Source organism: Cloeon dipterum, chromosome 4 (assembly GCF_949628265.1).
Source record: "Cloeon dipterum chromosome 4, ieCloDipt1.1, whole genome shotgun sequence".
NCBI classification, from domain to species: domain Eukaryota; kingdom Metazoa; phylum Arthropoda; class Insecta; order Ephemeroptera; family Baetidae; genus Cloeon; species Cloeon dipterum.
This window is the reverse complement of record NC_088789.1, coordinates 36,328,392-36,352,780: the sequence shown is the minus strand read 5'-3', so window position 1 is coordinate 36,352,780 and position 24,389 is coordinate 36,328,392. Positions and strand designations below refer to the sequence as shown.

General features: G+C 46.4%; 3 protein-coding genes and 1 long non-coding RNA gene across 4 annotated transcripts; all 4 read left to right on the top strand.

Moving 5' to 3' along the window:
- Positions 1 to 7,825: 7,825 nt before the first annotated feature.
- LOC135943906 (centrosomin-like) lies at positions 7,826 to 10,775 on the top strand. The gene is made up of 4 exons (XM_065490576.1): positions 7,826 to 8,084; positions 8,555 to 9,426; positions 9,481 to 9,664; positions 10,387 to 10,775. Exons 1-4 carry the CDS (start codon positions 7,841 to 7,843, stop codon positions 10,773 to 10,775), a joined length of 1,689 nt encoding a protein of 562 aa, XP_065346648.1. The 5' UTR covers positions 7,826 to 7,840.
- Positions 10,776 to 11,585: 810 nt separating this feature from the next.
- On the top strand, positions 11,586 to 14,241 carry LOC135944345 (uncharacterized). The gene is made up of 4 exons (XR_010575318.1): positions 11,586 to 11,977; positions 12,178 to 12,534; positions 13,088 to 13,217; positions 13,893 to 14,241. It is a non-coding gene; the product is annotated as an uncharacterized LOC135944345 (long non-coding RNA).
- A 535-nt stretch (positions 14,242 to 14,776) lies between these two features.
- Positions 14,777 to 19,141, top strand: LOC135943905 (myosin light chain kinase, smooth muscle-like). The gene is made up of 4 exons (XM_065490575.1): positions 14,777 to 15,034; positions 15,454 to 15,697; positions 17,800 to 17,917; positions 18,892 to 19,141. Exons 1-4 carry the CDS (start codon positions 14,777 to 14,779, stop codon positions 18,953 to 18,955), a joined length of 684 nt encoding a protein of 227 aa, XP_065346647.1. The 3' UTR covers positions 18,956 to 19,141.
- Positions 19,142 to 22,116: 2,975 nt separating this feature from the next.
- On the top strand, positions 22,117 to 23,936 carry LOC135943974 (uncharacterized). Its single transcript, XM_065490641.1, has 2 exons — positions 22,117 to 23,014; positions 23,686 to 23,936. Exon 1 carries the CDS (start codon positions 22,535 to 22,537, stop codon positions 22,958 to 22,960), a length of 426 nt encoding a protein of 141 aa, XP_065346713.1. The 5' UTR covers positions 22,117 to 22,534; the 3' UTR covers positions 22,961 to 23,014; positions 23,686 to 23,936.
- The last annotated feature ends 453 nt before the right edge of the window (positions 23,937 to 24,389 follow it).

Sequence of the window (24,389 nt, the reverse complement as noted above, 5' to 3'; positions counted from 1 at the left end):
CTGCTCTTCAGGGACGTGAGGGACGCGCAGGAAGTTGGCGCGTTGAAAGGTGAAGACCAAATTCTGAAATTCTTTCCGCCAACAATCGAACACTCGAATTCGCGGCGACTATGAAACTGATTAATTGTTGGTTTGTTGACTGCATTTTTGGGTATTTGAGATAAATAGACACGTAGCTCCTTTTTGTTGTTGTGATTGTGACGTCACTGACAACAAACGAGGGCAAGCGGGATAAATTTTAGTTTGTTAGCGCTGAATCCGGATCTGCACGAATGCGAAGCGGTGTTTGTTGTGCCGGGCAGCACGCGTGTTTCGCCGGTTGCGTAACACGCGTCAGTCTCGCCTCGGCGGGAGACTGCGTAGTGTGCTCTGCCGAAATTCAAATTTTCAACAATGCTGATGAGCAACGAGACAAGTAACCGTTCGAACGCGAAAATTTTCGTATGCATCAGTCAACAATGAAACATAGCAAGAGTAACAATGGCATCGCGCCTGTTTGAAGATTGTTTTGAGCTCTATTCTAATGTAAGCAGTAACTGCGTCCGCCCGCGTAGGGCCCACACGTGAAAGAACAAGAGACTCAAGCGCTCAACTATGTAACCAACAAAATGTTTGCTTATTTAGAAACGGGCTTAATTCAGTCGCGATTGAGTTCCCATAATTTTTAATGCACGTCAACACTTTGCAAATCATTTGTAATCTTTTGGTTATGTATTATGCGCACTCATTATGTCCCTGAAACGCGACTCGATGTCATCGGCGCCCGAAATAGAAACTCGCAGAGTTTGCAACCTGCGCGATGTGCGTGTAATCAGATGTTGCCTACTCTCGCGACGCGATGTCTGTCCAGTTTACCTCTCGAGCCAACAAATTCCCTCAAAATACATTTTTTTGTTATTATTTTAAATCTGTGTAATTGATTGGCTTTGGTGCTTTTAGTCTTTTAGTGTTCTCAAATATTTTCTTTTGTTAAAAAACAATGATTTAAATCAGATGCATGGCACCCTGAGTTTGACTTCAAATTTTGCTCAAATTGATGTTCTCTCTTATTAAAATTTTAATTTATTGATAGACTGGTCCTCACTGGTCATAGGTGAAAACTTGAAAATTGAAATGTGCGTGTGCTGTTTGCTGTTTCAGGGACGGCGAGCAGCTGGGGTGGCTTCGGAGCATCCGCGTTGGACGGGCAGACGGCGCAGTTGACACTGGACGGCCAGTACTCGTGCGAGGCGCGCAGTGAGATGGGCAGCGTCGTGTGCTGCGCCGGCTCAAGCTCATCGACGCCCAAGTTGGAGCGAGGAGCACAGCGCCGTCCAAACCTTTCACCGTCTGACTCGCAGGTAAGGCCAATAATCTCACATTTTACAATTCCCATGTTACATAAATAGTGATTCATACAGAGGATTTAAAATGCCTTGAAAATAATTGCAAAATACATGGGAGCTAAAATTATAAAATGTTAAACAAAGTCGATCATCTATGTGAGTATCGTTTGAAAATAATCTGACTGAAAGGGCGTCTCTGCAGTGCGACCTTTGGCCGGCGTCGCGTTTAGTTTAGGTGTGTCGGCGTCGGCTGGTTGAATGCGAGCCGAGAGAAACGAAATAATTTGTGCATAAATCTGCGCGGCGGTGCACTCGAGGAGAAAGATCACGATGAAAACGGTCATTTTGTCGGCGAATTAATATCCGAACATTCCGAACGCCATTTTTCATCTGTCACTGCGCAGCACACACACACAGAAACATTATCGAGAGTGCCGACGACTCTCGCTGAAAATGTGTGCGAAAGCCAGCTGAGCGAGCCGATAAATTTGTTTCGAATAAATTTGCTCGCCGAGAAAACAAACCCCGGTATCGCACGCGCGCGTCTCGCCCTCGCGTGCTAAAAGGAAATGAAACAGCACAAAGCATGGCACACAGAAAAGCATCTTCCTCGCCTGCCTGCGCGCTGACAACTTTGAATTAAATTTTGGATGCGTGAGACATTCGCACCACCAACTTGATTCTTTTGGACGTGCTGTTGAACATATTCTGGAAGCGTTCCTCTTTGAGACGTCACCGCTGGCAGTTTTTAATTTAATTTCCTCGGCGAATGTCGTGCGTACAAATTAAAAGGGAATAAGCTTTAAACTCGGATTTATTTAATTTACAATCGTGTAATTTTCAATTTAAAAATTAATTCCTGAATATTTAAAATAAGTTTTTGAGTTACTATCCATTTTAAATAAATAAATAAAATTCAAAACTTTTTACATTTGCACAAAAAGAATTGATTCGCTCATTGGGACACAGAAACGGGACCCTCGCTTTCCGCGCAGGTTGCTGCCATATAATTCAGTTGTTGGCCATGTGGACACCGCGCGTTCGTCGCATTATGTTAACTGGAAAATTCGCTTGTATCTCGAAAACTGTAAGACATGACGATTTTCGAAAAATATATATTTTCAGACACTGCTCGGGGACTCGTTTTGGCTCGGAATTGGGAGGTTTGAAAACATTCTTTGGTTGCTGTGGCTGCTGGCTGCCGGTAACAATGCACACGAACGAGTTAAATGCAACAATGAGTTGTAGTGTGTGCCTGTTGCTGGCAGCGAGCGGTCTACGCGCACGCTGATAGACACCGCCCGTCATCAAGCGGCCCAGAAGGCGGCCTGTGGCCGCCAGGCGGCCACAGAAAACCGCGGCCGATGGCCACTTCGCCAACTGGCCGAATACCCTCATTTTGGGCAAGTACACAAATCCTATGTTTTGGGGGAGTTGAGAATTCGCGGCCAAGAATTTTTTCAAATTTTCGTTTGATTTCTCGCAAACTCCTTTACGGACTGGAGGTTTTTCGGTCTCAATTTTACAATGCCGACGCGGCCGACACTGTGGCCGACTCGACAGCCGGCCGACGGACCGAATTCGCCGTTTTAGCATTGGTTTCAATGGCGGGATAGGTGACGGTTAAGGTCAGATGCAGGTTAGAGACAGGTCAGAAAGAGGTGCGGTATTGTTGCGACTGAACATTTTGGTAAATTCGCGAATTGCTTGACGGGTTTTGGTCTCATATTGACCAGTTCGACTCGGCCGACATTTTGGCTGAACCGCCGGCCGAATTCGACGCGTGGTTCTAGGCAAAAATGTACATATAATGTGCCGCAAGACCGAGTTCATCGACCCTCGACATTGTTGTTTTAATTTTGTAACAATAACAGTCACTCTATTTTATAATTAGATCTTATTGTTAGGCTCGGTTTAGAATAGCATCATTAGAACCGTTGATTAATTTTCGCCAAATATTGTGACACCTAAATTAATCAGTAAAATCGCAATTCAAAATTTGCGCTACGTTCGAATCCCCTCATTTAAAACAAAATAATATTTTTTATGAAAAATTAAGAATTTATAGAAAAAAAGAATTTCAGTGCAGAGAATAAAAGCCTTTTTGTAATTTATTAGTCTTCAGTTCTCGCATGTAGATTTTTAAATATTTATGATTCTCAGCTTGCTTAAGTGCGCATGCGTGGTTGGCAGCTGGCGGTGGCAGTCTCCACTCACAATCTCCAGTATGGCAGCGACATCGGCTGGAGGATGACGTGCGCGGTGCACTGCAGTCGTGATTGAGAGGCCAGCGACCACCAGGCGACTACCGAGGAACACGGCTACATTTCGGGTGAGTACACTAATTTATTATTTCGTATTTTTGGGGCTAAGATAAGAAATTCAAAGGGATTTCGTTTAATTATCGCGTGCTACTATGTAGCATCTTTGATTGGGTCGCCAACGACCTGCAGCAGCTCTACAAAACCATGTACAAAGTTCAGTTCCTGAGTTTTCCGCCTGCTAGGGTGACGGAGGCGAAGCCGCAGCCTCCGCCGCCGACCATTTGTTTGCAAGACCAGTTCTATCAGCATCGAGGACGCTGCAGATTACATCAGTACAGAGTTCCGAAAAGTGTATGTGGCTCCCGTATACAATCCTAATAGGACCATCGGTCAGCCGGTGTCCTAGAAGGAAACTTTGCAAATACTTAAATTGGACGAAATGGTCGAGGTGAAGAGGAAACCACGCGTTGCAGCTGTTAAACTTGCGCCATAGTTCAGTATTTGTCGATTTTTAAATTTGTTATATATAACATCTATAGTGCACCCCTCGAGACTAGAAAAATATTGGAAATTTTTCAAAACTAAATGGTAGAACTGATGGTATTATAATCTGCCTGCACGAAATATTTGGCTGCATGAAAAAGTAAATAAATTAAAAAACGCTGCAATTTGTAACCCTATATTAATTACAATCGTTGCGGAATTGAAGAAACATCAACTAATTTCAAGTTCATTCCACTAATTTAAAGTTCATTCCTCTCCAATTTTTCTAATTGCTTCCCTCTTTTGCCCTCAATAGCGTGAACTAGCGGGAACAGAGTACTCTTAAGTGCACGTGGCAAAATAATTATAATAAAAAAACGTAAAATTGTTGTTTATAGATTAACGAGCTGTGTCAGAAGGACAAACTTCTGGAGGACCAGCGGAAGATCATCGTCGAGATCCAGATAAAGCTGGACGAAAAGCAGAAGGAGCTGCGGCAGTCGCTGGACACGCAGCACTCGGCCGTGGACAGGCTGGAGGCGGACAAGCAGCAGCTGCAGCAGCGGCTCCTCAAGGCCGACGAGAAGCTGGAAAAGTGGGTCAAGGTCCGTGCAACCTTTAAAACTGCCGTTTTCCCCGTTTGACATTGAATTTGGGGTGTTGCAGGTGGTGCAGACGCCGGTGTCGCGCAACCAAGAGCTGGCGGCTCGCGCGGACCAAATCGGCGCGATGCAGCACGACAAACGCTGGCGCCAGGTGGAGCAGCTGAGCCGCAAGAAGGCGGCCCTGGAAGCGAGGAGGGAGCGGCTGCCCCCGGAGGTGGGCCTCATGCTGGCCCGCCTCGACGAGCTGGCCGCCTTCCTGGCCTCCCTGCTGCGGCGTCCGCACCTGCTCGCCAGCTTTTCAGCCACCAACCGCTCCTCCCTCCTCCAGCTGCACCACCACAGCCGCTCCCTCGATGCCTCTGCCATGTGCGCCTCCGCCACCCCCGACAACTCGCTCCTCGACCTCATCCACAAACTCCTTGACGCGCCGCATCACTCTGAATTCATTCACAAGGTAAGTTCCATCATACTTAATTGAGAACGGTGCCTTTAAAACTGCAAAATGTCTTATTCTACTTTCGCATTCACTTGGAATAGATTTAGGAAAAATCAGGCTAGATGAAACGAAATTCTAGGCCAAAGCGCTCATAAATATAACCTTCGGGAATTGAAACTAGGTTTCGTAGCACACGTTGACTTGAATGGGACGACAAAAATCAAACTGCGTCAATTATTGGTTAGAATACAATCCAACTGTTGCTCCAAATGAAATTTCGTGAAATGTTTCATAATACGGAGCACCATTTGATTTTTATTTCTAAAATTGCCAATTTCGTGTCCAAAGGCATCAAATTCAATTTGAAGTTTTCTGATTCATTTCTGCTCTGCATTCTTTGTGTAAAAATATTTATTGATTCAGATAGTTGCAGTAGAAAATTTAAAGAACATATTTAATCAAGACAAAAAACTGCGATACTGATATCAGTTTCGCAGTTATTTTGCAATTGATTGCTTTACTGATTTTGGTTTTTTTGCACGTCAAATTTCAATTTTGTTCGCTATAAATGTTTACAGAAGCGGAATTAAAATTAATTTTGCAATGGAAGTACGCAAAAGTTGATAATAAACGGAGCCGCACAATGAGCGAATACAATTCGCACAGCCATCTCAAAATTAGCGAACGAATAGATTTTGACTCTCTCTTGAACACAACATGATATTTATTGACTTTTTGCTGTGTGTCGGCCGTTGTCACACGCACTCGCGAGGCAGCCGCGCGCGTTCGCCGCCGCCTCGACATCGACATTCGTTTCGTTGCCCAGCCAGCCAGTCAGTCAGTCAGTCCTTTTTCCTTTCCACTCTTCTTGTCGAATAATTCCTTAATAATTTAAATTAAATAGACAGACCATCTTCAACAATAACTGCTTGTTAATTGTCATCCTTTCGAAAGATTTATTTCTTTAAATAAGCATCTTCCTTGCGTCTCTTAACTATTTAAAACCAAGGCCTAAAAAATAATGAAAGGCATGTTCAAATAAGAAAGCATCGACAAGAAAAAAATTAGTTGCCTATGCGTTTCTATCTAGTAAGATTTTTTTGGGCATCGAATAATTTATTCATGGATTGTGACCTCGAATGGCGATTGCGTTTGCCGCACACGTCCCTGAAACGCGAGTCGGTGTCATTGACGCCAGAAATAGCTGCTCGCCGGGAATAGAGAGACGGGCATGCTATGCAACCTGCGCCGCGTGGGTGTTCAAGCATTGCCTACACTCGCGAGATCCAGTCGAGCTTCAGCACAATTATCCTCAAAACAAAACTCCATAAACTAACCATTTTTAATATTTTTGTGATCGATTGATTTTGGTGCTTTTAGCGTTCTCGGGTAATTTCAAATTTGTATCTTTTTTCCTTTAATTGAAAAAATAATAATTTAAATTTAGTTCAAATGTTCCCTCTTTTAAGTATACAATTAATGATGTGCTAGTTGTTGGTAATTAGGGTAATTAGAAAATTTGAATGTGTGTCGCAGGGACGGCGAGCAGCTGGTGCCTTCAGAGCGGCTTCGGGCGTCGATTCAGTCGATTGACGGGCAGACGGCGCAGTTGTTTGCGGTGGATGGGAAGAAGGAGGCGGAGCCAGGCACAGCTTGCTGTGCGCATGCGTGGTTGGCAGCTGGCGGTGGCAGTCTCCACTCAAAATCTCCAGTATGGCAGCGATATCAGCTGGAGGATGACGTGCGCGGTGCACTGCAGTCGTGATTGAGGGGCCAGCGACCACCAGGCGACTATCGAGGAACACGGCTACATTTCGGGTGAGTACACTAATTTATTTCATATTTTGGGGGCTAAGAAATTCTATGAGTTGTCGTTTAAATTATCGCGAGCTACTATGTGGCATATTGATTGGGTCGCCGACGACCTGCAGCAGCTGTTCAAAACCATGTAAAAAGTTAAGTTCCTGTGGACGAAATTCCATGCCGAAACGCGCAAAAATCTGATATATCGGGAACTGAAAATAGGTTACACAGCATTCGTTGACTGGAATCGGACGATAAAAAATCTGACTGCGTGAATTATTGATTAGAATTCAATCCAACTGTTTCTCCAAAGGATTATTCGTGAATTTTTTGAAAATACGGGTCACCATTTGAATTTTTATTTCAAAAATTTGCAGCTAGTTGCAGTAGAAATCTTAAAAAACATTTAATCAAGCAAAAAAAACCCGCGTTACTGATTGCTTACTGTTTTTGGATTTTGGCACGTCGAATTTCAATTTTGTACGCTATAAATGGTTATAGAAGCAGAATTAAATTTAAATTCGAATTAAATTTAAATTAAAATTAAAGCAGGATATTTTGTACAAAAATTGCAAAATTGGCTGTCGTAAAATTCCCGACACTAGTAGAAGTGGGAAGTGGGAATCAGCTCAAATCTGCTGCTTGACACACACCCTTTTAATTTATAGCTGCTAGAGGCGCTCTCTTTGCGACACTCTGGGCTGCAGAGGGGGCCAAGTGTGCCGAAAGCCAATAATTCAATATTAATTTCCCTAAATTGTCCGATAAATTAAATTTTTCCGAGCTACTGTGATTCCACGGCTATTCCTATTATTATTTATCAATCAATGAATGAATTGCAGATGGAGAGCCAATTGGAGCGGACGACGATGGAGACGACGGATTTGTGCACGGTGAGCGAGGAGCTGGACTCTGGCAAAGGAAATGGAGCTGGCGCGGTGGAGCACGGAGAAAGGCCGAACGTCGAGCAAACCGCCGCGCAAGCACGAGCTGGAGCAGGACCAGCAGCAGGAGGAGGAGCAGCAGCCCAATCTGTCAGAGGCCTGGTCTGAGCCGGACCGCACCGTCTCGCTCGCGCGCATCGGCCTGCCCGAGAACAAGACGCCCGTCAACCAGACCGTCTCGTCGCCAAACTCCTCCGAGCTCGAGCACTCGCCCCGCACCCCAGGTATTTCCAACGCTGATACTATTCAGAGATCTTTAACTTGTTTGGCGTCGACTTGCAGCTTAAAGTTGTTTTATCGCGTTAAAATTGCGAATAAGAAGACACAACTCGGAGAAAACAGTTCAATTCTTTGCTCCAGCGCAAATTTAATGTTACTGCGATTTTAAATCGATAGACTATCTCTCTAGCTGCAAGTAGGAACATAATAGAGGGCGGTACGGTTCCAATCGGCGGCAACACTCATCTCTCCTTGCTCCTTAAAGTCTCTACTCTTAATTCAAAGAAATTTAATATCTGCCGATCACACAATGTTTGCACCAATTTCTGAACTTTTTATTAACCACTCAAATCAAATTAAAAATGAAGTTTTCCCGTAAAATTCAGGAAATATTGAACAAAGAGTGTAGAAAAAGTGGACTCGCAGATCGAAAATAATACAAACCCCTTTTTACTAATAGAAATGGTGGTTGCAGGCAAGAAAGCGTCGTACAAGAAGCTGGTGCAGCGGCTGCACGCGACGGAGCAGATCATCGAGGCGCTGCAGGCCGAGCTGAGCGCGCACAAGGCCCTGGCCAAGGCCGAGCAGCCGGTGGGGCAGGAGGCGGCGCTGGAATCGCAGCGGGCGCGACTGGAAGTGGTGGTGCGGCAGAGCGAGGCGACGCGGCTGCAGCTGGAGGCGGCGGCGAGGGGCGAGGCGGGCGCCGAGGCCGAGCGGCAGCTGGCGGAGGCGGAGGGCCGCGTGCGGCAGCTCGAGGCCGAGCTGAGCGAGCGGGACGGCGTGCAGCGCCACCTGCAGCTTGTGCAGCTCGAGACGCAGGAGGCGCTGGCCACCATGGAGGCGGCCAGGGCGGCCATGCACGACGAACTGGTGCACACGAGGCTCGCCTGCCAGCAGCTGGAGCGACGCGCGCTCGACGCCACCAGCAGCAAGTGTCAACAGCTCGAGCAAGCCTCCAAGCAGGACATGCAGCGCTGCCAGCAGCTGGCCAAGCAGGTCGATGAGGCGGAGGTGCAGTGCCGCGCGCTGACGCAGCAGGTGCAACAGCTCGAGGCGGCGCGCGCCTCCGACAGCGACGAGCACTCTGCCAGCCGGCACACGCTGTCTTCGCCGGACCTGGGCATAGAGAGCGACACCGGCCGCAGCGGCGGCGGCGGAGGCGACGGGAGAACTGGTAGCTCAAGCAGAAGCTTACCGAGAGCCAATCCATCTTGGAACGCTACGCTGCCTCGAGGCGCTCTACAAGAACCGCGACTGGCTGCGCGTATAGGCCTCCATGGAGAAGAAGCTGTTGCGCACGGACGAGGTGCTTCTCAAGGCCTTGCACAACCTCAAGCTGCTGCCCAAGTCGCCCCGAAAAGCTGTCGTTAAGGTGCTGGACTATGAGAGGATGATGCCTAGCTTGAGTCCGCCGCTGAGGAATATACCATCGCCGACGTCGTCCGTGTCTTCAACTTCGCCGGCCAACTGGTCGGAGCACTCGTCTGCATCCTCGGCGCTTGCGGCCGCGACGTCGGCATTTTTGGCGTCGCTGACGTCCACTCCGAGAAGAAGAAGGAGGCGGAGCCAAGCACAGCATGCACAAGTGCGCATGTGTGGTTGGCAGCTGGCGTTGGCAGACCCAGACTCCAGTCGTCCAGCCTGGCAGCGACAGCGACTGAAGGATGACGTGCGCGGTGATGTTCTACAGCCGTGATTGAGGGGCCAAGCGGCCACTAGGCGACTATCGAGGACCTTGGCCACATTTCGGGTGAGTACACTACATTACTCGTTATTTTGGGGGCCAAGATTTTCTTTGCGTTTTCGTTAAATTCTCGCGCGCAACGATGTAATAATATTGCGTCTTTAATTTCGGAAAAATTGCGCATAATCTCAACAAACACGATTTTTTTATGCTAGAAACGGGCAACAATCGATTTGTCATTGAGTTTTTTATTTTGATTTGAAGCTCGGGCGCATCCCTCTTCTTAAACGGATAATTTTCCTGTCATTTGTGCGTCTCAACTCATTAATTTCGCCATTATACGAAAAATGCACAAACTAGCGCGCGCGCCTCTTCCCTGCCTCGCTTCAATTAACACCAGTGCACGGCGTTTCTTTTATTACCGGCGAGACACGCGTTTTTATTGCCGTGCAGCCGTCTACGTGTCGTCATAATAACACACGCGCGAATTATTATGTTCCACTCGTCAGATACGGATAAATTTCCTGTCATTCGTGCGTCTCGCGTCTCGTGCGTCTCAACTCATTAATTTCGCCTTTATACGAAATGCAACTTTTAAATCTTGCCGCGCTGTTTGCCGTTAGGGCAGGCGATCGGGAGCGAAATTAGCGGCGCCAGCGGCAGTTGCATGAAGCTAGATTTGCGAGGCCTGAGGCCAGTCGCCATTTTAGCAGCTGTGCTGAGAATTGTTTTTGGTCTGCAGCCGTGCCGTGATCGAGGATTAAGAGGCCTGCGAGGCGGCCGGCGACCAACAGGCGGCCACCGAGGGCCGTGGCATGCCACGGACGGCGTGCAGGACAAGTCAGAGGGCCCCGCTCAGCCAGATTCTGATTCCCAGTTTGCGAGGCCGACTTTTCCCAAGTGCATCGTCACGCGGGCTTGCAAGGATATCCGCAAATTGAAGCAACAGCAGCCTACGCCAGCAGCACATGCAGGTGCAACCTTCGACCCTGCAGCCGCCGCCCATCGCTGAGAGCGATTCTTTCGCATGGATGTCCTGCAGAACATACCCTTGCCACCAGCCGCACGAGGGGCTCTATTTTGAAGACAGATATAATGCCTGGCTCTTCCTCCGAGTGGCTTTGGCAGCAAGGTAGGAAATTGCAACTAATAGCGAGCTTAATGTGTGTTAATTTACCTTCGGCAAGCTCTATTTTCGTGATTTCTCTGCACACTTTATGGCCGGTTAATTTTTCAGACCGCTCGCTGGCAGCAACAAATTTTACGCATTATCAGTCGCATCAGTTTTGATAGCTCTTACGATCCTAGTTACTCAATTGGTCATTTTTTCAATTGTTGTCTGTGTTGATATTTATTTTACCACCAATCATTTCAATGAACAATAATCGGGTTCTTAAATCCAGCCAAAAGGGAAATATTTCGGTTCCTTCCTTATTGTTGCCGTCGGTGTTCGGCAAAGATTCTTGGCCCGGAAATGATCTCAAACCGACGGTTGTGCTTCTCCGAGTGAAGAAACGGTTCTTTTTTTGTTAATCCCGTTTTAAAAACTTAAATTATGATTTATAAACCTCCGCGAATTTTTATTTTTATTTTTTAAAAGAAATATTTCCACCGATGATTCTTTGCATTGATTTTACACGATAAATTAGACGTTTTAAACAATTATTTCGCAAGCATTGACTTATTATAAATAATCGATTGAAATGCTCCTTAAATGTCGCTATTTTCTTCCCAGTATAGATTTTGAATATTTAATTTTCTTCGTTTTTTTGCTGCTAACAACTGCGTCTGTTAATAATTAAAATTGTTGTCGTTCAGGTGCTGAACGTTGAGGGGACGGACGTTGTGTAGCTTGAGTTCGCCGTTGAGGATTACGTGTTTACGAGCGATTGTCCATCGCCAACGTCGTCCGTGTCTTCGACTTAGTCGACCAACTGCTCGGGAGCAATGGGCTGCATCCTCGGCGCTTGCGGCCGTGACGTCGGCCTTTTTGGCAGTGCTGCCGTCCAATTCTCATCCGCTCGGGCGATTGTCCGCAAACCCTGAAACAGCGGGAACGTCGGGAACGTGCATCCTTCGCACTATCTCATCCCCAACAGCCTTCGGCAGCACGAACAACGCGTCAACGTCAGGCCGCCTCCCAGCTTGGCCGGCGTCATGAAGGCGGAGCCGCCCAGCATCAAGGTTACGCCCCGCCACCAGGGTTCCATCCAGGTGAGACACTGTTCTTAATTATTCTCCATATTTTATTTATTTCAAAAAAAAAAAAAAAAAAAAAATCGCAGAACTAAACATATGTGTGTTGCACTCATATGAAATCGACTAATTTGTTGGTTGACAGACGCTTTAAAAGACTCGGTGGCTGCGCTCCAACTCTGTTATTTTTATTGCCATTGTGTCTTTCATGTCAACAGAAAGTCAGACGCGATTGAGTCTCTGTCCAAGAGCGTGAAGCAGGCTCTAAGCTGTGGTGACGCGGAGAGCAAGTTTGCCGTTCCCGAACCGACGCTAAGCCTGGCTAAAAAGCTGGTCAAGACTGCGGTTGGCGAGAGGACTTCGTTCGGCGACTCCGCGCTGTTGTCCAACCTCACTCTATGGTCAGACCAGCGTTGGCGTTGGCTGCAGCACTTGCTTGACAAAGTGCTCAGCAAGTGCAGCCGCCACTTACGTTGGCTCCTTGAGCGCGTCTCCTTGTCTTCGCTCGAGAAGCTGGTCGCCGAGCTGACCATTGCCAAGTCAGCCACTCTCACAAATCACCGTCAGACTCGCAGGTAAGGCCAAAAATTTCCCTAAAACAATTTTTGCATTACAAACTGGAATATAGATTGTAAAATTTTCCCGCATCTCTTTTTTGCTCATTTCGGCGCCGCACATGCTCGGCAAACTTCTCTAATTTCGCGGTGTTTTAAATATTGTGATTGTCAATTAATCGCACTGCGGGAGTGTGTAAAATCTCATGTGTGTGCATTGCACGCGGCAGGAAAAGGCCGCAAATATTTTGATATACTTTAAAAAAACCAACAATTATAGTTTAAATGGAAGTGACAATTCAACACATTTTAAAAATACGAATAAGTTTGCTGCTGTCGCCAGCAGTTAAAAAAGTTTCAATTCGCAAATTTGAAGTATCTTTCTCGTTTTTATTCTGCGTTTAAAGATCGAACAGGTAATTCGAGTGTGTGAACACACCTAGCCATGCCAAACGCAGAGCTTTGTGTTTAGAAAGAAGGAGGCGGAGTCAAGGGACAATAATTTTTAGTGAGTTGGCGCTAATGCGCATGCGTGTTGTCGTTAGTTAGCAGCTGGCACTGTTATTGTTGGCAGGCATGGCACTGGCAGATACAGGAGGATGTGTGCTCTGTTGGCCTGCGGTCGTAATTTAGTTGCCCGGGACCCGGCCAACGACCATTAGGGGACTGTCGAGGACCACGGCTGACCCGCGGCCACACACTGGGTGAGTACAATTTATAATGCATTATTTCATATTTTGGGGGCAACGCATTTATACACGTTATCGTTAAAATTTTGCGAGCCACTATGCAATAATTTGCATTTTGATAACGGAAAATTTTGCATTTTTCAATAAACAATCACAATTTTTATGCTAGAAATGGGCAACAATCGATTTGTCATTGAGTTTTTTATTTTGATTTGAAGCTCGGGCGCATCCCTCTTCTTAAACGGATAATTTTCCTGTCATTCGTGCGTCTCAACTCATTGATTTCGCCATTATACAAAAAATGCACAAACTAGCGCGCGCGCCTCCTTCCTGCCTCGCTTCAATTAACACGAGTGCGCGGCGTTTCTTTTATTACTTGCGGGACACGCGTTTTTATTGCCGTGCAGCCGCCTACGTGACGTCATAATAACATACGCGCGAATTATTATGTTCCACTCGGCAGATACAGATATATTTCCAGTCATTCATGCATCTGGTGCGTCTCAACTCATTAATTTCGCCATTATACGAAATGCAACTTTTAAATCTTGCCGCGCTATTTGCTGTTAGAGCAGGCGACCGGGAGCGAACTTAGCGGCGCCAGCGGCAGTTGCATGAAGCTAGATTTGCTAGGCCTGTGGTCAGTCGCCATTTTGGCAGCTGTGTTGAGAATTGTTTCTCGGTCTGCAGCCGTGCCGTGATCGAGGATTAAGAGGCCTGCGAGGTGGCCGGCGACCAACAGGCGGCCACCGAGGGCCGTGGCTGGCCACGGACGGCGTGCGGGACAAGTCAGAGGGCCCCGCTCAGCCAGATTCTGATTCCCAGTTTCCGAGGCCGCTTTTCCCAAGTGCATCGTCACGCGGGCTTGCTAGGATATCCGCAAATTGAAGAAGCTGCAGCCTCCGCCAGCAGCACATGCAGGTGCAACCTATGACCCTGCGGCCGCCGCCCGTCGCTGAGAGCGCCTCCGCCTCCCCCGTCAACTCGCTCCTTGACCACATCCACGCAAGTTCCTTGAAGCGCCGCAACACTCTGAATTCATTCACCAGGCAAGTTTCATCATATTTAATTGAGAACGGTGGCTTTAAAACTGCATTTTTGAATTTTCGCATCCTCTACGAATAATAGATATAGGCAAAATGAGGCTAGATATAACGAAATTCCAGGCCGAAACGCGCTAAAATCTGATTATCAGGAACTGAAACGAGGTTTCGTAGCACTCGTTGACTTGAATGGGACGATAAAAAATCTGACTGCATCAATTATTGGTTAGAACACAATCCAACCGTTGCTCCAAATGAAATTTCGTGAATTTTTTCATAATACGTAGCAAAAATTGATTTTTTTTTTCAAAAATTGCTAATTTCGTGTTCAATGGCATCAAATTTATTTTGAAGTTTTCCGAGTCATTTCTTCTGCTCTGCATTCTTCTTGTAAAAATATTTATTGATTCAGATAGTTGCAGTAGAAACTTTAAATAGCATTTTTTTGCAATCGATTGCTTTACTGATTTTTGTTATTTGGCACGTCAAATTTCAATTCAGCCAGATGACGAAACAAAATATTATTATATCATGTATTTGAGCTGGCTCTTATGCGCATGCCTGTTGTTTAGCACTGCTAGCAGCTGGCACTCTTGGCACGAAGAGAAGATTGCTGCTGGCGGTGGCACTGCTAGCCTTGCAGCTGGCGGTGGCACTGCTAGCCTTGCAGCTGGCGGTGGCACTGCTAGCCTTGCAGCTGGCGGTGGCACTGCTAGCCTTGCAGCTGGCGGTGGCACTGCTAGCCTTGCAGCTGGCGGTGGCACTGGCAGTCTCCAGTCTCAGTCTTTAGTCTGACAGCGACTGGACAATGACGTGCGTGTTGCTGGTCTGCAGCCGTGACAGGCGAATATCGAGGACCATCACACTTTTTAAGTGAGTACACTATGTTTTGCTGTTCCCTTTTTCTTGTTCCTTTTTGCTTTACCCTTTTTCCAGCTTTCCCCAATTTTATCAAATAGCTGAATTGGCTAATTTGGGCCTTTTGGCGAAGGGACGGTCGCCTTAGCTTTGCACTAGCCAATCAGATTAGCTCCAGGCCAAAAATCACCTCATATATATTATCTAAAAATAAATTTCAAAGCTTTCGTCTTTAAATTATTTATAAATTAAATTAAATAGTTTGCCTGTAATAATTAAAAATTCATTTATAGTTTAAAATTAATAAAATCAATATTAAGAAATTGTGGTTGCTGTTGTTGTGGTGTAAGGTCGTCGAAGAGGGCGCAACAGTGCGGTTCCAGTGCGCAATCGCCGGCCACCCGACGCCCTGGGTGACCTGGGACAAGGACGGCCTGATCCTGACGCCGTCGCGCAGACTGACCATCAAGGAGAAAGACGATCTGCGCCTCGTCGAAATCAGCGAGGTGACCGTGGAGGACGCCGGCCTCTACAGAGCCACCCTGGAGAACGACGTCGGCCGCATCGAGGGTAGCGCCAGGCTGGACGTCATCGGTGAGTTTTGTACTTTGTTCAATCCCCTCGGTATTTCCATCGATTAAATCTATTATTGCGTTCGATTACGTCGGTGGAAGATGCAATGACTTGCGATGCGATGCCTACTGATGCATTTTTTAGTCTTGTCGTTGCGTCTTTTTCTCTTAGATTTAGTATCTCATGAGAGTAGGCAAGACTTGGAATTTGGGAAATTCAGTATGAGATGACACAAAATATTTGCCAGCTTTCGGAAAATTGCCATAAATATTATGCCCCTTCGCCAAGGGTTAAAAAAATTCCTCGTCTGTCTTTTTCAACTATTTTAGCAATTCCTCGTGGTTGATCCAGTTTAAATTCCAAATGGGTGGTAAAAATCGTTTATTTTTTTATATATTGCTTCGCAGAGCATATCACACAGTTTTGACAGTCAAAGTTACGTTTAAAATTGAATATTTTTAATATTATCCTTCCGTATGACTTTGGTTTTAAATTTTCTACCAGGCCACATTGGCGCGGAGACAAAATACATATATTGTGTTAGTATAATCCAAAATGTATTTTGAGCCAGTATTTCTGGTTTACAGGTGCGTTTGGGACTCAAAGACTAAATTTCCTAATAGAAAAGCTCCGTTTTTTCGTTCCAGTTTTAATTTTTTTGGGCTGTGAACTCTAGAAAAGGCGAATATTTTTACTTTTAGCTTCCAAATCACCACGGAATCATCAAACAAAGCATTAATAATTCAGTTTTAAACTATTTGAACCATATAAAGTCGTTTTTTATACATTATTTATAAAGAGAATAAAATCGGATTTTTATTAATAGAGCTGAATTGAGATTATATATTTTATTAATTTCGGCGGCGCAGGGGTCAACTAGCTGGGCTGTGTAGCCGCGCGCCCGGTAATAAATTCAGGGCTCTTTTTTCTCGATTTTGTTTGCTGATAAGCGCGCAGCACTCACGTGAACTCATATTTCAGCGATTCCTCTTCTCGGCTCTCGGCTCTGAGCAGCGTCGTTAAACGACGAGATAAATGGCAGTTTAATGCCCGGATCGGGTTTGTCCGAAATTAATTTGAAACACAACATATCGGATTTCCTCTGCAATTGCTGCGCGCCGGTCGAGAAATTACAATTTATTCTAACTTAAATTTCGATAGCGCGACTCATTGCCCGCCAGGCAAATGTACTTACTTTTCGCAATTTTTATTTATTTTCGCCTGGCAACCGGCAAGGGCGTCTCTGCAGTGCGACCTTTGGCCGGCGTCGCGTTAGGTTTAGGTGTGTCGGCGTCGGCTTGTTGAATGCGAGCCGAGAGAAACGAAATAATTTGTTCATAAATCTGCGCGGCGGTGCTCTCGAGGTGAAAGATCACGATGAAAACGGTCATTTTGTCGGCGAATTAATATCCGAACGCCATTTTTCATCTGTCACTGCGCAGCAAACACACAGAAACATTATCGAGAGTGCCGACGACTCTCGCTGAGAATGTGTGCGAAAGCCAACTGAGCGAGCCGATAAATTTGTTTCGAATAAATTTGCTCGCCGAGAAAACAAACCCCGTTATCGCACGCGCGCGTCTCGCCCTTGCGCGCAAAAAGGAAATGAAACAGCACAAAGCATGGCACACAGAAAAGCATCTTGCTCGCCTATGCCTGCGCGCTGACAACTTTGAATTAAATTTTGGATGCGTGAGACATTCGCACCACCCACTTGATTCTTTTGGACGCTGTTGAACATATTCTGGAAGCGTTCTTCTTTGTGAAGTCACCGCTGGTAGTTTTTAATTTAATTTCCTCGGTGAATGTCGTGCGTACAAATTAAAAGGGAATAAGCTTTAAACTCGGATTTAGTTAATGTAAAATCGTGTAATTTTCACTCGCTTTGTCCAGCCTATTTAAATAATTCAAACCGGTCCTATCTTGAAATATCTTGCAGGATATTGTAAAATGGGTTTTAAAAAATTCTCCAACAATCACAGTCTCAACACACGAGGATGGTACATAATTGGAGAAGGAAAAAAGACGTTACGCAATGCAAAGATTTGCGTTTATAGCAAGTTCCGAGCACATAATTTTTTACTGTGGTAAAAGCTATAGTTGTTTGTTGGTTGTTGTTGCAGTGCCCGAGGAGAAAGACGCCCTGTTGAGTGGCAAGCTGTCCCGACCGCCCGGCCTGCTGTATACCGAGTCCATCCCACGCACCACACCCATCCAGAAGCAAACCACCCTCCATGCGGAGTGAGTAGCAAATTCCAATAATTTATGTGCAGCACATTCTCGGCTCGAACGTATTTCGTCAAGATCGTTTGTATTTTGCTTAAAATTCCGAATTTGATATTTTTTTTAAATTTAATAATTTTATTGTTGAAATTCCATATAGCACGTATGTTAGATCGTTTTATTTCGGTCATATCGACGTCATAATTTCGTGTCGCGAATTCTTTCAATTGCTTTCTTCTTGTTAAATGCCGGTGAGCATTAATAAATCGTAAGAGTTGCGGTGAAAGAAATCCACCTCTTACTCTAAAAATGGCTAATCACGGTCTCGAGCATGACTTTCCCGCTTTCCGAGAATACAAAAAAGGGCGGTTTAATTGAGAGATATTATTCCACCTTTCGGCCGCATATTTATTTGTTTTTACGACGCGTGGGCCGCGGGCGGCGGACACACGATTTCTGCCCAAACTAGCGCGCGCCTCCTCCCTGCCTTCAATTAACACGAGTGCGCGGCGTTTCTTTTATTACCGGCAGGACACGCGTTTTTATTGCCGTGCAGCCGCCTACGTTACGTCATAATAACACACGCGCGAATTATTATGTTCCACTCGGCAGATACGGATAAATTTCCTGTCATTCGTGCGTCTGGTGCGTCTCAACTCATTAATTTCGCCATTATACGAAAAATAAAACTTTTAAATCTTGCCGCGCTGTTTGCCGTTAGGGCAGGCGATCGGGAGCGAAATTAGCGGCGCCAGCGGCAGTTGCATGAAGCTAGATTTGCGATGCCTGAGGCCAGTCGCCATTTTAGCAGCTGTGCTGAGAATTGTTTTTGGTCTGCGGCCGTGCCGTGATCGAGGATTAAAAGGCCTGCGAGGTGGCTGGCGACCAACAGGCGGCTACCGAGGGCCGTGGCAGGCCACGGACGGCGTGCGGGACAAGTCGAAGGGCTTGGAGGCGGTTTGGGACTCGCTCAGCCAGATTCTGATTCCCAGGGTGCGAGGCCGACATTTCCCAAGTGCATCATCACGCGGGCTTGCAAGGATATCCGCAAATTGAAGCAGCAGTAGCCTCCGCCAGCTGCACATGCAGGTGCAACCTCCGACCCTGCGGCTGCTGCCCGTCGCTGAGAGCGATTCTTTCGTTTGGATGTCCAGCACAACATACCCATGCCCGCCAGCTGCACGAGAGGCTCTATTTTGGCGACAGATGTTTACTGCCTGGCCCTTCGAGTTGCTTCGGCTTCAAGGTAGGAAATTGGAACTAATAACGAGCTTGATGTGTGTTAATTTACCCTCGGCAAGCTCTATTTTCGTGATTTCTCCGCTCACCCGATGGCCGGTTAATTTTTCAGTCCGCTCACTGGCAGCAACAAATTTTACGCATAATCAGTTGCATCAGTTTTGATAGATTTCGATCCAGTAACTCAATTGGCCAGTTTTTATTTGTCTGTGTTAATGTTTAGTACACCAAACATTTCAATGATCATTAATCGGGTCCTTATATCAAGCTAATAGGGAAATATTTCGGTTCCTTGCTTATTGTTGCCGTTGGTGGACGATGTTCGGCAAAGGTTTTTGGCCCGGAAATTGTCACAAACCACGGCTGTGCTTCTCCGAGTGAAGAAACTGTTCTTTTTGTGTTAATCCCGTTTTAAAAGCTTAAATTATGAGTTAAAAACCTCCGCGAATTTTTTTTTTTTTTTTTTTTAAATGAAATATTTCCATCGCTGATTCTTTGCATTGATTTTACACGATACTCTAGACGTTTTAAACAAATATTTCCCTCGCATAGACTTATTTAATAGATTGATATGCTCCCATTTAAATGTGGCTTTTTTCTTCTCAGTTTTGATTTTGAATATTTAATTTTCGTTTTTTGCTGCAAACAACTTCGTCTGTTCATAATTAAAATTGTTTCCGTTCAGGTGCTGAACGCTGAGGAGACGGACGTTGCTTAGCTCGAGTTCGACGTTGAGGATTACGTATACGCGCGATAGTCTATCGCCAACGTCGTCCGTGTCTCTCGACTTAGTCGGCCAACTGCTCGGAACACTGGGCTGCATCTTTGGCGCTTGCGGCCGTGACGTTGGCCTTTTTGGCAGTGCTGCCGTCCAATTCTCATCCGCTGGGGCGATTGTCGGCAATCCTTTCAGCAGCGGGAACGACGGGAACGTGCATCCTTCGCGCGATCTCATCCTGAATAGCCTTCGGCAGCACGTGCAACGCGTCAATGTCAAGCTGGTTTCCAGCCTGGCCGACGCCGTGAAGAAGACGGAGCCGCCCAGCATCCAGGTTACGCCACGCAACCAGGGTCCCATCCAGGTGAGACACTGTTCTATACAGTATTATTCTCCATATTTTATTTATTTCAAAAAAATCGCAGAACTAAACAGTATGTGTTGCACTCAGTTGAAATCGACTAATTTATTGGTTGACAGACGCTTTAAAAGACTCGGGAGCTGCGCTCCAACTCTGTTATTTTCATTGCCATTGTGTCTTTCATGTCAACAGAAAGTCAGACGCGATTGAGTCTCTGTCCAAGAGCGTGAAGCAGTTTGCAAACAAGGCTCTAAACTGTGGTGACGCGGAGAGCAAGTTGGCCGTTCCCGAACCGACGCTAAGCCTAGTTAAAAAGCGGGCCAAGCCTTCGGTCGCCGAGAGGAACTCGTTCGGTGACTCCGCGCTGGCCGACCTCACTCTATAGTCAGACCAGCGTTGGCGTTCGCTCCTTGAGCGCGTTTCCTTGTCCTCTTTCGAGAAGCAGATCTCCGAGCTGACCAATGCCAAGTCAGCCACTTTCACAAATCACCGTCAGACTCGCAGGTAAGGCCAAAAATTTCCTTAAAACAATTTTTGCATCACAAACAGGAATATAGATTGTTAAATTTTCCCACATCACTTTGTTGATCATCTCGGCGCCGCACATGCGCGGCAAACTGCTCTAATTTCGCGGTGTTTTAAATATTGGGAGTGTCAATTAATCGCACTGTGGGAGTGTAATATCGCGCGTGGCAGGAAAAGGCCGCAAATAATTTGATATATTCTAAAAAAACACCAACAGTTATAGTTTATAAAGAAGTGAAAATTCAACACATTTTACTTATAAATAGTTTTTGAATGAGTTTGCTGCTGTCGCTAGCAGTAAAAAAATTCCATTTGCTAATTTGAAGTATTATTTTACTCGTTTTTATTCTGTGGTTAAATATGGAGCTGGTGAATGCGTGTGTGCGCACACACGTCGCCATGCCAAACGCAGAGCTTTGTGTTTAGAAAGGAGGCGGAGTCAAGGGCCAATAATTTTTATTGTGCTGGCGCTAATGCGCATGCGTGTTGTCGTTAGTTAGCAACTTAGCAGCTGGCACTGTTATTGTTGACAGGCATGGCTCTGGCAGAGACTGGAGGATGTGTGCTCTGTTGGCCTGCGGTCATAATTTAGTTGCCCGGGAACCGGCCAACGACCTAGGTGACTGTCGAGGACCACGGCTGACTCGCGGCCACACACAGGGTGAGTACAATTTATAATGCATTATTTAATATTTTGGGGGCAACACAATTATACACGTCATCGTTAAAATTTTGCAAGCCACTATGCAATTATTTGCATCTTGATAACGTAAAATTTTGCATTCATAAAACAAAAGAATTCCAACTTTATTTTTTGCAAGAAATGACCATTGATCAAATCAATTTTGAAAAATTTTGAGTCTGTTTAGCGATGCGAAATTTTACCGCACAATTCCAAGACGAATTCGAACTTTTAAGTCTTACCGCGCAATTTGCTATTAGAGTAGATGATTGGTAGCGATGCCAGCGGCAGTATTATGAAAAACGTGGTGGACGGTGTGTCGCTTGCGTTGCTTGTCGCTTGTTTTTTTTTGAGGCCACATTCCATGCCGAAACGCTCAAAAATCTGATTATCGGGAACTGAAACTAGGTTACACATCATTCGTTGAATGGAATGGACGATAAAAAAATCTGACTGCGTTAATTATTGATTAGAATTTAATCTAACTGTTTCTCCAAAGGATTATTCGTGAATTTTTTGGAAATACGGGGCACCATTTGAATTTTTATTTCAAAAATTTCCAGCTAGTTGCAGTAGAAATCTTAAAAAACATGTAATCTAGCAAAAAAACCCGCGCTACTGATTGCTTACTGATTTTGGTTTTTGGCACGTCGAATTTCAATTTGGTACGCTATAAATGTTTATAGAAGCAGTGAGTGTGAGCAAAGAGCTGGCGCGGTGGAGCACGGAGAGAGGCCGAACGTCGAGCAAACCTTCGCGACGCGACCTCGACTCCGCCAGCAAGTACCAATGCCTCGAGCAAGCCTCCAAGCAAGACATGCAGCAGCTGGCCAAGCAGGTCGAAGAAGCGGAGGTGCAGTGCCGTGCGCGGACGCAGCAGGTGCAGCAGCTTGAAGCGACGCGCGCCTCCGATAGCGACGAGCTCTGCCAGCCGGCACACTGTTCTCGCCTGACCTGGGCATAGAGAGCGACACCGGCCGCGGCGACGAGCGCAGCCGACTCCAGGAGAACTGGCAGCTCAAGCAGAAGCTTACCAAGAGCCAATCCATCTTGGAACGCTGCTTTGAGGCGCTCTACAAGAACCGCGACCGGCTGCGCGTATAGTCCTCCATGGAGAAGAAGCTGTTGCGCACGGACGAGGTGCTTCTCAAGGCCTCGCACAACCTCAAGCTGCTGCCCAAGTCGCCCCGAATTGCTGTCGTTAAGGTGCTGGACTATGAGAGGACAATGCCTAGCTTGAGTCCGCCGCTGAGGAATAAACCATCGCCGACGTCGTCCGTGTCTTCAACTTCGCCGGCCAACTGCTCGGAGCCCTCATCTGCATCCTCAGCGCTTGCGGCCGCGACGTCGGCCTTTTTGGCGTCGCTGACGTCCACTCCGAGAAGAAGAAGGAGGCGGAGCCAAGCACAGCATGCACAAGTGCGCATGCGTGATTGGCAGCTGGCGTTGGCAGACCCAGACCCAGACTCCTGTCGTCCAGTCTGGCAGCGACAGCGACTGAAGGATGACGTGCGCGGTGATGTTCAACAGCCGTGATTGAGGGGCCAAGCGGCCACTAGGCGACTATCGAGGACCATGGCCACATTTCGGGTGAGTACACTACATTACTCGATATTTTGGGGGCCAAGATTTTCTTTGCGCTTTCGTTAAATTCTCGCTCGCCACGATATAATAATATTGCGTCTTGATTTCGGAAAAATTGCGTATAATCTCAACAAACACGAATTTTTTTATGCTAGAAATGGGCAACAATAGTTTTATCATTGAGTTTTTTTGATTTGATTTGAAGCTCGGGCGCATCCCTCTTCTTAAACGGATAATTTTCCTGTCATTCGTGCGTCTCAACTTATTAATTTCGCCATTGTACGAAAAATGCACAAACTAGCGCGCGCGTCTCCTCCCTGCCTCGCTTCAATTAACACGAGTGCGCGGCGTTTCTTTTATTACCTGCGGGACACGCGTTTTTATTGCCGTGCAGCCGCCTACGTGACGTCATAATAACACACGCGCGAATTATTATGTTCCACTCGGCAGATACGGATAAATTTCCAGTCATTCATGCATCTGGTGCGTCTCAACTCATTAATTTCGCCATTATACGAAATGCAACTTTTAAATCTTGCCGCGCTATTTGCTGTTAGAGCAGGCGACCGGGAGCGAAATTAGCGGCGCCAGCGGCAGTTGCATGAAGCTAGATTTGCGAGGCCTGTGGTAAGTCGCCATTTTGGCAGCTGTGTTGAGAATTGTTTCTCGGTCTGCAGCCGTGCCGTGAACGAGGATTAAGAGGCCTGCGAGGTGGCCGGCGACCACCAGGCGGCCATGGAGGGCCGTGGCCGGCCATGGACGGCGTGCGGGACAAGTCAGAGGGCCCCGCTCAGCCAGATTCTGATTCCCAGTTTGCGAGGCCGACTTTTCCCGAGTGCATCGTCACGCGGGCTTGCAAGGATATCCGCAAATTGGAGCAGCAGCAGCCTCCGCCAGCAGCAAAGGTCCTGCCTCCGACCCTGGCTTACCCGCGGCCATATACCAGGTGAGTAGAATTTATTCTGCATTTTTTCATATTTTTGGGGCACAGTATTTATATACACGTCATTGTTGAAATTTTGCGAGCCATTATACAAGAATTTGTATCTTGATACCGGAAAATTGCGCAATTTTCAATAAAAATACGAATTTCAACTTTCTCTTTTGCAAGAATTGGGCAATGATAGATTCAATTTTGAAAATTTGAGTGTTTAGCGATGCGAAACTTTACCGCAATCAATAACAAGCCAAATTCAAACTTTTAAAGTCTTGCCGCGCAATTTGCTGTCAGAGTAGGTGATTGGTAGCGACGCCAGCGGCAGTATTACGAAGTACGTGGTGGACGGTGTGTCGCTGGCGTCGCTTGTCGCTTGTTTTTGAGGCCAGTCGCCATTTTGGCATTTGCGAGAATTCTGTTTTAGTCTGTGGCCGTGTTGTGTTC